The sequence below is a fragment of the Engystomops pustulosus genome, chromosome 8, assembly GCF_040894005.1.
Source record: "Engystomops pustulosus chromosome 8, aEngPut4.maternal, whole genome shotgun sequence".
Taxonomy (NCBI): domain Eukaryota; kingdom Metazoa; phylum Chordata; class Amphibia; order Anura; family Leptodactylidae; genus Engystomops; species Engystomops pustulosus.
In genome coordinates, this window is record NC_092418.1 from 118591018 (window position 1) to 118604609 (window position 13592).

General features: G+C 50.8%; 2 protein-coding genes across 2 annotated transcripts in view; one reads left to right on the forward strand and one right to left on the reverse strand.

Annotated features, from left to right (window-relative positions):
- Window positions 1-13452, reverse strand: part of SLC11A1 (solute carrier family 11 member 1) — a 123343-nt gene extending 109891 nt beyond the window's left edge. The window contains exon 1 of the mRNA XM_072122395.1: window positions 13283-13452. Coding sequence (XP_071978496.1) covers window positions 13283-13319 — 37 coding nt within the window. The 5' untranslated portion in view covers window positions 13320-13452. The remainder of the gene's footprint in view (window positions 1-13282) is intronic.
- Window positions 1-13592, forward strand: part of LOC140075952 (uncharacterized) — a 364396-nt gene that overhangs the window by 325087 nt on the left and 25717 nt on the right. The window lies entirely within an intron of this gene.

Consider the following 13592-nt stretch of genomic DNA (forward strand, 5'->3'; position numbering starts at 1 on the left):
TACCCCAGAGCTGCACTCACTATTCTGCTGCTGGTGCAGTCACTGTGTACATACATGACATTACTTATCCTGTACTGATCCTGAGTTACATCCTGTATTATACCCCAGAGCTGCACTCACTATTCTGCTGGTGCAGTCACTGTGTACATACATGACATTACTTATCCTGTACTGATCCTGAGTTACATCCTGTATTATACCCCAGAGCTGCACTCACTATTCTGCTGCTGGTGCAGTCACTGTGTACATACATGACATTACTTATCCTGTACTGATCCTGAGTTACATCCTGTATTATACTCCAGAGCTGCACTCACTATTCTGCTGCTGGTGCAGTCACTGTGTACATACATGACATTACTTATCCTGTACTGATCCTGAGTTACATCCTGTAATATACTCCAGAGCTGCACTCACTATTCTGCTGCTGGTGCAGTCACTGTGTACATACATGACATTACTTATCCTGTACTGATCCTGAGTTACATCCTGTATTATACCCCAGAGCTGCACTCACTATTCACTATCACCATACATAAAAGAAATAGCACTATAGTCCCACAGACTCCATGGCGTGTTCATGTTGCAACACCACATAAGATTGCATTGTGCTCAGCTGTTATATCAGGTGACTGACGCGCCACATACGTATCCATTGTGCAATGCATGATACATTGCAGACTCTGTCATCTTTAATTCTCCTTTTTTTGTAAAAATGTTCACTTTAGGAACGGATTTACTTTTCTCAATAACACAAACCCATATATCCATATCCAGCTGAGAGCCCATGTATCCACACACATACCAATGTTGCCCCCACTATTTTACAAACCCTGCCATTTTCGCATGAGGACATGTCCGAATTTGCCGAGACCACCGCTGAATATTAAGGACTGTCCCAGCAAATTTGGCAAAGTTGGCATGTATGAGCGTGCATGCACCTGCCTTTTAAGAAAATGTAAAACTGATGTGATTTGACCTTGCACCCGGACTGTCTGCCCTGATCTTTGCCTGGTTACTGTATTTCATTAACAGTTTTCCAAATACTCTGCCTGCTCTGACCTCAGTTTATCCCGCAATACATTGCGTTTCGGTTGCGATTACATTGCGTTTCAAATACATCACAACAGCAGAGGAGAGCAGATTCCTAATTACATAACTGTTAACATTTGTGTCTGCAAAACACAACCGTTGACGCTATGTTAACACATGTGTTATCATCACGTTTACATTGCATCTTGTAAACACAAATATTAACAGTAATGCAATTAGGCGCTATAATAATACAAGGGGCACTATATATCAGTTCATATCATTAGTTAGTTATGGTGGTTAATTATACACATGGCAATACATAAGGGGTAATAATACAGAGAGCCTACATAAGAGGGGGTAATAATATGAGTTTCATTGGGACCTAAGTATTGGGGGAGGACTCTGGACTGTGCCCATAACAGCAACAGGGCGCATAGGTTTCCATTTTGGCAAAAAGCTCATGTTTGGTCTTGCAGATTTTTGTGTAATAAAGCAATTCAGAAGCAATAAGGAAATAAGTATCACATATCATGGTAATAATCTGAGTATCAAGCGAGAACATCGAAGGATAGAATTCCCAGGGCCCGGCCAGTAGAAGGAAAAGAGGAGATAATGCTGTAATGAGGTGGAACTAAATGTTGTAAGACCCCATCCCCCAAATATACCTGTGCCAGCCCCCCAACTATACCTGTACCAGCCCCCCCAACTATACCTGCACCAGACACCAACTACACCTGTACCAGACACCAACTACACCTGTACCAGACACCAACTACACCTGTACCAGCCCCCAACTATACCTGTACCAGCCCCCAACTACACCTGTACCAGCCACCCCCCCAACTACACCTGTACCAGCCACCCCCCCAACTACACCTGTACCAGCCCCCAACTACACCTGTACGAGCCCCCAGCTATACCTGTACCAGACACCAACTATACCTGTACAAGCCCCCAACTTCACCTGTACCAGCCCCCAACTACACCTGTACCAGCCCCCAGCTATACCTGTACCAGCCCCCAAATATACCTGTGCCAGCCCCCCCCCCAACTACACCTGTACCAGACCCCAACTATACCTGTACCAGCCCCCCCAACTATACCTGCACCAGACACCAACTACACCTGTACCAGACACCAACTACACCTGTACCAGACCCCAACTATACCTGTACCAGCCCCCAACTACACCTGTACCAGCCACCCCCCCAACTACACCTGTACCACCCCCCAACTACACCTGTACCAGCCCCCAACTACACCTGTACCAGCCCCCAACTATACCTGTACCAGACCCCCCCAACTACACCTGTACCAGCCCCCAACTACACCTGTACCAGCCCCCAACTACACCTGTACCAGCCCCCAACTATACCTGTGCCAGCCCTCAACTACACCTGCACCAGACACCAACTACACCTGTACCAGCCACCAACTACACCTGTACCAGCCCCCGACTACACCTGTACCAGCCACCCCCCCAACTACACCTGTACCAGCCCCCAACTACACCTGTACCAGCCCCCAACTATACCTGTGCCAGCCCCCAACTACACCTGCACCAGACACCAACTACACCTGTACCAGCCACCAACTACACCTGTACCAGCCCCCGACTACACCTGTACCAGCCACCCCCCCAACTACACCTGTACCAGACACCAACTACACCTGTACCAGACACCAACTACACCTGTACCAGACACCCCCCCCAACTACACCTGTACCAGCCCCCAACTACACCTGTACCAGACACCAACTACACCTGTACCAGACACCAACTACACCTGTACCAGACACCAACTACACCTGTACCAGACACCAACTACACCTGTACCAGCCCCCAACTACACCTGTACCAGACACCAACTACACCTGTACCAGACACCAACTACACCTGTACCAGACACCCCCCCAACTACACCTGTACCATCCCCAAACTACACCTGTACCAGCCACCCCCCCAACTACACCTGTACCAGCCCCCAACTACACCTGTACCAGCCCCCAACTACACCTGTACCAGCCACCCCCCCAACTACACCTGTACCAGCCCCCAACTACACCTGTACCAGCCACCCCCCCAACTACACCTGTACCAGCCCCCAACTACACATGTACCAGACACCAACTATACCTGTACTAGACACCAACTATACCTGTACCAGACACCAACTATACCTGTACCAGACACCAACTATACCTGTACTAGACACCAACTATACCTGTACCAGCCCCCAACTACACCTGTACCAGCCACCCCCCCAACTACACCTGTACCAGCCCCCAACTATACCTGTACCAGACACCAACTACACCTGTACCAGACCCCCCCCCAACTATACCTGTATCAGAACCCAACTTCACATGTACCAGACCCCAACTACATCTGTACCATACACCCCCCCCCGACTACACCTGTACCAGCCACCCCCCCAACTACACCTGTACCAGCCACCCCCCCAACTACACCTGTATCAGCCCCCAACTACACCTGTACCAGCCACCCCCCCCCAACTACACCTGTACCAGCCCCCAACTACACCTGTACCAGCCAGCCCCCCAACTACACCTGTACCAGCCACCCCCCCAACTACACCTGTACCACCCCCCAACTACACCTGTACCAGCCCCCAACTACACCTGTACCAGCCCCCAACTATACCTGTACCAGACCCCCCCAACTACACCTGTACCAGCCCCCAACTACACCTGTACCAGCCCCCAACTACACCTGTACCAGCCCCCAACTATACCTGTGCCAGCCCCCAACTACACCTGCACCAGACACCAACTACACCTGTACCAGCCACCAACTACACCTGTACCAGCCCCCGACTACACCTGTACCAGCCACCCCCCCAACTACACCTGTACCAGCCCCCAACTACACCTGTACCAGCCCCCAACTATACCTGTGCCAGCCCCCAACTACACCTGCACCAGACACCAACTACACCTGTACCAGCCACCAACTACACCTGTACCAGCCCCCGACTACACCTGTACCAGCCACCCCCCCAACTACACCTGTACCAGACACCAACTACACCTGTACCAGACACCAACTACACCTGTACCAGACACCCCCCCCCAACTACACCTGTACCAGCCCCCAACTACACCTGTACAAGACACCAACTACACCTGTACCAGACACCAACTACACCTGTACCAGACACCAACTACACCTGTACCAGCCCCCAACTACACCTGTACCAGACACCAACTACACCTGTACCAGACACCAACTACACCTGTACCAGACACCCCCCCAACTACACCTGTACCATCCCCAAACTACACCTGTACCAGCCACCCCCCCAACTACACCTGTACCAGCCCCCAACTACACCTGTACCAGCCCCCAACTACACCTGTACCAGCCACCCCCCCAACTACACCTGTACCAGCCCCCAACTACACCTGTACCAGCCACCCCCCCAACTACACCTGTACCAGCCCCCAACTACACATGTACCAGACACCAACTATACCTGTACTAGACACCAACTATACCTGTACCAGACACCAACTATACCTGTACCAGACACCAACTATACCTGTACTAGACACCAACTATACCTGTACCAGCCCCCAACTACACCTGTACCAGCCACCCCCCCAACTACACCTGTACCAGCCCCCAACTATACCTGTACCAGACACCAACTACACCTGTACCAGACCCCCCCCCAACTATACCTGTATCAGAACCCAACTTCACATGTACCAGACCCCAACTACATCTGTACCATACACCCCCCCCCGACTACACCTGTACCAGCCACCCCCCCAACTACACCTGTACCAGCCACCCCCCCAACTACACCTGTATCAGCCCCCAACTACACCTGTACCAGCCACCCACCCCAACTACACCTGTACCAGCCCCCAACTACACCTGTACCAGCCAGCCCCCCAACTACACCTGTACCAGCCACCCCCCCAACTACACCTGTACCAGCCCCCAACTACACCTGTACCAGCCCCCAACTACACCTGTACCAGCCCCCAACTATACCTGTATCAGACCCCAACTATACCTGTACCAGCCCCCAACTACACCTGTACCAGCCCCCAACTACACCTGTACCAGCCACCCCCCCAACTACACCTGTACCAGCCCCCAACTATACCTGTACCAGCCCCCAACTATACCTGTATCAGACCCCAACTACACCTGTACCAGACCCCAACTATACCCATATCAGACCCCAACTACACCTGTACCAGCCCCCAACTACACCTGTATCAGACCCCAACCATACCTGTACCAGCCCCCAACTACACCTGTACCAGCCCCCAACTACACCTGTATCAGACCCCAACTACACCTGTACCAGCCCCCAACTACACCTGTACCAGCCCCCAACTACACCTGTATCAGACCCCAACTACACCTGTACCAGCCCCCCCCCCAACTACACCTGTACCAGACCCCAACTACACCTGTACCAGCCCTCCCCCAACTACACCTGTACCAGCCCCCAACTACACCTGTACCAGCCCCCAACTACACCTGTACCAGACCCCCCCAACTTCACCTGTACCAGCCCCCAACTATACCTGTATCAGACCCCAAATATACCTGTATCAGACCCCAACTACACCTGTACCAGCCCCCCCAACTTCACCTGTACCAGCCCCCAACTATACCTGTATCAGACCCCAACTTCACCTGTACCAGCCCCCAACTTCACCTGTACCATCCCCCAACTATACCTGTATCAGACCCCAACTATACCTGTACCAGCCCCCAACTACACCTGTACCAGCCACCCCCCCCCCAACTACACCTGTACCAGCCCCCAACTACACCTGTACCAGCCCCCAACTATACCTGTATCAGACCCCAACTATACCTGTACCAGCCCCCAACTACACCTGTACCAGCCCCCAACTACACCTGTACCAGCCACCCCCCCAACTACACCTGTACCAGCCCCCAACTATACCTGTACCAGCCCCCAACTATACCTGTACCAGCCCCCAACTACACCTGTACCAGCCCCCAACTATACCCATATCAGACCCCAACTACACCTGTACCAGCCCCCAACTACACCTGTATCAGACCCCAACTATACCTGTACCAGCCCCCAACTACACCTGTACCAGCCCCCAACTACACCTGTATCAGACCCCAACTATACCTGTACCAGCCCCCAACTACACCTGTATCAGACCCCAACTACACCTGTACCAGCCCCCCCCCAAACTACACCTGTACCAGACCCCAACTACACCTGTACCAGACCCCAACTACACCTGTACCAGCCCCCCCCCAACTACTCCTGTACCAGCCCCCAACTACACCTGTACCAGCCCCCAACTACACCTGTACCAGACCCCCCCAACTTCACCTGTACCAGCCCCCAACTATACCTGTATCAGACCCCAAATATACCTGTATCAGACCCCAACTACACCTGTACCAGCCCCCCCAACTTCACCTGTACCAGCCCCCAACTATACCTTTATTAGACCCCAACTACACCTGTACCAGCCCCCCCAACTTCACCTGTACCAGCCCCCAACTTCACCTGTACCAGCCCCCAACTATACCTGTACCAGACCCCAACTACACCTGTACCAGCCCCCCCCAACTTCACCTGTACCAGCCCCCCCCCAACTTCACCTGTACCAGCCCCCCCCAACTTCACCTGTACCAGCCCCCAACTATACCTGTATCAGACCCCAACTATACCTGTACCAGCCCCCAACTACACCTGTACCAGCCCCCCCCCCCAACTACACCTGTACCAGCCCCCAACTTCACCTGTACCAGCCCCCAACTACACCTGTACCAGCCCCCCCCAACTACACCTGTACCAGCCCCCAACTACACCTGTACCAGCCCCCAACTACACCTGTACCAGCCCCCAACTATACCTGTATCAGACCCCATCTATACCTGTAGCAGCCCCCAACTACACCTGTACCAGCCCCCCCCCAACTACACCTGTACCAGCCCCCAACTTCACCTGTACCAGCCCCCAACTACACCTGTACCAGCCCCCCCCAACTACACCTGTACCAGCCCCCAACTACACCTGTACCAGCCCCCAACTACACCTGTACCAGCCCCCAACTACACCTGTACCAGCCCCCAACTATACCTGTATCAGACCCCAACTATACCTGTACCAGCCCCCAACTACACCTGTACCAGCCCCCAACTACACCTGTACCAGCCACCCCCCCAACTACACCTGTACCAGCCCCCAACTATACCTGTACCAGCCCCCAACTATACCTGTACCAGCCCCCAACTACACCTGTACCAGCCCCCAACTATACCCATATCAGACCCCAACTACACCTGTACCAGCCCCCAACTACACCTGTATCAGACCCCAACTATACCTGTACCAGCCCCCAACTACACCTGTACCAGCCCCCAACTACACCTGTATCAGACCCCAACTATACCTGTACCAGCCCCCAACTACACCTGTATCAGACCCCAACTACACCTGTACCAGCCCCCCCCCAAACTACACCTGTACCAGACCCCAACTACACCTGTACCAGACCCCAACTACACCTGTACCAGCCCCCCCCCCAACTACTCCTGTACCAGCCCCCAACTACACCTGTACCAGCCCCCAACTACACCTGTACCAGACCCCCCCAACTTCACCTGTACCAGCCCCCAACTATACCTGTATCAGACCCCAAATATACCTGTATCAGACCCCAACTACACCTGTACCAGCCCCCCCAACTTCACCTGTACCAGCCCCCAACTATACCTTTATTAGACCCCAACTACACCTGTACCAGCCCCCCCAACTTCACCTGTACCAGCCCCCAACTTCACCTGTACCAGCCCCCAACTATACCTGTACCAGACCCCAACTACACCTGTACCAGCCCCCCCCAACTTCACCTGTACCAGCCCCCCCCCAACTTCACCTGTACCAGCCCCCCCCAACTTCACCTGTACCAGCCCCCAACTATACCTGTATCAGACCCCAACTATACCTGTACCAGCCCCCAACTACACCTGTACCAGCCCCCCCCCCCAACTACACCTGTACCAGCCCCCAACTTCACCTGTACCAGCCCCCAACTACACCTGTACCAGCCCCCCCCAACTACACCTGTACCAGCCCCCAACTACACCTGTACCAGCCCCCAACTACACCTGTACCAGCCCCCAACTATACCTGTATCAGACCCCATCTATACCTGTAGCAGCCCCCAACTACACCTGTACCAGCCCCCCCCCAACTACACCTGTACCAGCCCCCAACTTCACCTGTACCAGCCCCCAACTACACCTGTACCAGCCCCCCCCAACTACACCTGTACCAGCCCCCAACTACACCTGTACCAGCCCCCAACTACACCTGTACCAGCCCCCAACTACACCTGTACCAGCCCCCAACTATACCTGTACCAGACCCCCCCAACTACACCTGTACCAGACCCCGACTACACCTGTACCAGACCCCAACTACACCTGTACCAGCCCCCCCCCCAACTACACCTGTACCAGCCCCCAACTACACCTGTACCAGCCCCCAACTATACCTGTACCAGACCCCCCCCAACTACACCTGTACCAGCCCCCAACTATACCTGTACCAGACCCCCCCCAACTACACCTGTACCAGCCCCCAACTACACCTGTACCAGCCCCCTACTACACCTGTACCAGCCACCCCCCCCAACTACACCTGTACCAGCCCCCTACTACACCTGTACCTAGCTCCCTACTACACCTGTACCAGCCCCCAACTAAGAAACAATCAGATACCATTGTTCCTATAGGATGTGTGCTCATTCTATCCCAGGAAGCAGCAATAACAACCTTGCCCCTCTCCCAGCACAGACCCCCAGCAGTGTCCTGCCCGCCCCGGATCACATCACATCCTTAACGTGTGCAGTTGTATTGTATTTGTGGGACTCTGCTCTACCCCTGTACAGTCTCTACACAGCTCTGTGATCTTTGGAACAAAATCCCTAACCACATAACATGATCCATAGGGGTCTGCCCCCTCCAGGAAATCTACTCATTTATCCATGGAAATTCCAAAGTGTGTGACTGTCCCGATGTCCCTCCTGCCGCGCTCTGATACCATCCGGAGATTTACTAATCAATATTTACTGTAGAGAACAATCAAAAGTGCAAAACATCCTCTGATGATAGGTGGTACAGTACAGACTTAGTTACAAACCTCTGAGACTGTATCACACAGGATAGGATTAGATACAAACCTCTGAGACTGTATCACACAGGATAGGATTAGATACAAACCTCTGAGACTGTATCACACATAATAGGATTAGATACAAACCTCTGAGACTGTATCACACAGGATAGGATTAGATACAAACCTCTGAGACTGTATCACACAGGATAGGATTAGATACAAACCTCTGAGACTGTATCACACAGGATAGGATTAGATACAAACCTCTGAGACTGTATCACACATAATAGGATTAGATACACAGCTCAGCAGACAGTATCACACAGGATAGGATTAGATACACAGCTCAGCAGGCTATATCACACAGGATAGGATTAGATACACAGCTCAGCAGGCTGTATCACACAGGATAGGATTAGATACACAGCGCAGCAGACAGTATCACACAGGATAGGATTAGATACACAGCTCAGCAGGCTATATCATACAGGATAGGATTAGATACACAGCTCAGTAGACAGTATCACACAGGATAGGATTAGATACAAACCTCTGAGACTGTATCACACAGGATAGGATTAGATACAAACCTCTGAGACTGTATCACACAGGATAGGATTAGATACACAGCTCAGCAGACAGTATCACACAGGGGAGGATAAGATACACAGCTCAGCAGGCAGTATCACACAGGATAGGATTAGATACATGACTCAGCAGACAGTATCACACAGGATAGGATTAGATACATGACTCAGCAGACAGTATCACACAGGATAGGATTAAGATACACAGCTCAGCAGACAGTATCACACAGGATAGGATTAGATACACAGCTCAGCAGACAGTATCACACAGGATGGGATTAGATACACAGCTCAGCAGACTGTATCACACAGGATAGGATTAGATACACAGCTCAGCAGACAGTATCACACAGGAGAGGATTAGATACACAGCTCAGCAGACAGCATCACACAGAATAGGATTAGATACACAGCTCAGCAGGCAGTATCACACAGGAGAGGATTAGATACACAGCTCAGCAGACAGTATCACACAGGAGAGGATTAGATACACAGCTCAGCAGTTAGTATCACACAGGGGAGGATTAGATACACAGCTCAGCAGACAGTATCACACAGGAGAGGATTAGATACACAGCTCAGCAGGCTGTATCACACAGGAGAGGATTAGATACACAGCTCAGCAGACAGCATCACACAGAATAGGATTAGATACACAGCTCAGCAGGCAGTATCACACAGGAGAGGATTAGATACACAGCTCAGCAGACAGTATCACACAGGAGAGGATTAGATACACAGCTCAGCAGTTAGTATCACACAGGGGAGGATTAGATACACAGCTCAGCAGACAGTATCACACAGGAGAGGATTAGATACACAGCTCAGCAGTTAGTATCACACAGGGGAGGATTAGATACACAGCTCAGCAGTCAGTATCACACAGGATAGGATTAGATACACAGCTCAGCAGGCTGTATCACACAGGAGAGAATTAGATACACGGCTCGGCAGACAGTATCACACAGGATATGATTAGATACACGGCTCAGCAGACAGTATCACACAGGATGGGATTAGATACACAGCTCGGCAGACAGTATCACACAGGATAGGATTAGATACACAGCTCAGCAGACTGTATCACACAGGATAGGATTAGATACACAGCTCAGCAGTCAGTATCACACAGGAGAGGATTAGATACACAGCTCAGCAGACAATATCACACAGGATAGGATTAGATACACAGCTCAGCAGGCTGTATCACACAGGATAGGATTAGATACACAGCTCAGCAGGCAGTATCACACAGGATCGGATTAGATACACAGCTCAGCAGGCTGTATCACACAGGATAGGATTAGATACACAGCTCAGCAGACAGTATCACACAGGATAGGATTAGATACACAGCTCAGCAGGCTGTATCACACAGGAGAGAATTAGATACACGGCTCGGCAGACAGTATCACACAGGATATGATTAGATATACGGCTCAGCAGACAGTATCACACAGGATGGGATTAGATACACGGCTCGGCAGACAGTATCACACAGGATAGGATTAGATACACAGCTCGGCAGACAGTATCACACAGGTTAGGATTAGATACACAGCTCAGCAGACAGTATCACACAGGAGAGGATTAGATACACAGCTCAGCAGGCTGTATCACACAGGATAGGATTAGATACACAGCTCAGCAGACAGTATCACACAGGATAGGATTAGATACATGACTCAGCAGACAGTATCACACAGGGGAGGATTAGATACACAGCTCAGCAGACAGTATCGCACAGGATAGGATTAGATACACAGCTCAGCAGACTGTATCGCACCGAATAGGATTAGATACACAGCTCAGCAGACAGTATCACACACGAGAGGATTAGATACACAGCTCAGCAGCCAGTATCACACAGGATAGGATTAGATACACAGCGCAGCAGACAGTATCACACAGGAGAGGATTAGATACACAGCTATGCAGACAGTATCACACATGATAGGATTAGATACACAGCTCAGCAGACAGTATCACACATGATAGGATTAGATACACAGCTCAGCAGCCAGTATCACACAGGATAGGATTAGATACACAGCGCAGCAGACAGTATCACACAGGATAGGATTAGATACACAGCTCAGCAGACAATATCACACAGGATAGGATTAGATACACAGCTCAGCAGTCAGTATCACACAGGATAGGATTAGATACACAGCTCAGCGGTCAGTATCACACAGGATAGGATTAGATACACAGCTCAGCAGCCAGTATCACACAGGATGGGATTAGACACACAGCTCAGCAGACAGTATCACACAGGATAGGATTAGATACACAGCTCAGCGGTCAGTATCACACAGGATAGGATTAGACACACAGCTCAGCAGACTGTATCACACAGGATAGGACTAGATACACAGCTCAGCAGCCAGTATCACACAGGATAGGATTAGATACACAGCGCAGCAGACAGTATCACACAGGATAGGATTAGATACACAGCTCAGCAGACAGTATCACACAGGAGAGGATTAGATGCAAGGCTCAGCAGACAGTATCACACAGGATAGGATTAGATACACAGCTCAGCAGACAGTATCACACAGGATAGGATTAGATACACAGCTCAGCAGACAGTATCACACAGGAGAGGATTAGATACACAGCTCAGCAGACACTATCACACAGGATGGGATTAGATACACAGCTCAGCAGACAGTATCACACAGGAGAGGATTAGATACACAGCTCAGCAGACACTATCACACAGGATGGGATTAGATACACAGCTCAGCAGACAGTATCACACAGGATGGGATTAGATACACAGCTCAGCAGACAGTATCACACAGGATGGGATTAGATACACAGCTCAGCAGACAGTATCACACAGGAGAGGATTAGATACACAGCTCAGCAGACTGTATCACACAGGAGAGGATTAGATACACAGCTCAGCAGACAGTATCACACAGGAGAGGATTAGATGCAAGGCTCAGCAGACACTATCACACAGGATGGGATTAGATACACAGCTCAGCAGACAGTATCACACAGGATAGGATTAGATACACAGCTCAGCAGACAGTATCACACAGGATGGGATTAGATACACAGCTCAGCAGACAGTATCACACAGGATGGGATTAGATACACAGCTCAGCAGACAGTATCACACAGGATGGGATTAGATACACAGCTCAGCAGACAGTATCACACAGGATGGGATTAGATACACAGCTCAGCAGACAGTATCACACAGGATGGGATTAGATACACAGCTCAGCAGACAGTATCACCTAAGGTTGTGGGACATGGGCTGTAAATATAATATCATAAGGGTCTTCCAAAGTCATTTTGAACCATATATCTGCAGCCATTGATTGATCCTTACAGAAATGCAGGGAATCTATTGCCCCCTACAAATCCTGCAAGTCATCATAGTATCCACCCTGCAGCTAGGGGGAGCCACTGTCATATAAGGCAATATCACCTCGGGAAGTAACTATGTAAGCAATGTCTTCTGTACAATACCTCCATCATTGTCAGCGAATCCATCTTCCTCTCCCATCCTCTGTGGTGTGACCCTACCCCCTGCGCTGGAGCCTCTGATGGATTAGGGAGATGCCTGAATACCGCACAAATCACCAGGGGGAGAATCGCACCGACCAGAGAGTCTGCACCGAATGAGGAATTTCCAGCCTGGGCTGTCATACATTTATCTCATAGTTTCACTTCACAAACTTCCCCTTTCACTTTATTAAAAAGGCTGAGAGCAGAAGAACCGAGTGTAATCATCACCCCGAGCCACGAACATAGTGTACTGTATCATAGAAGAATACTG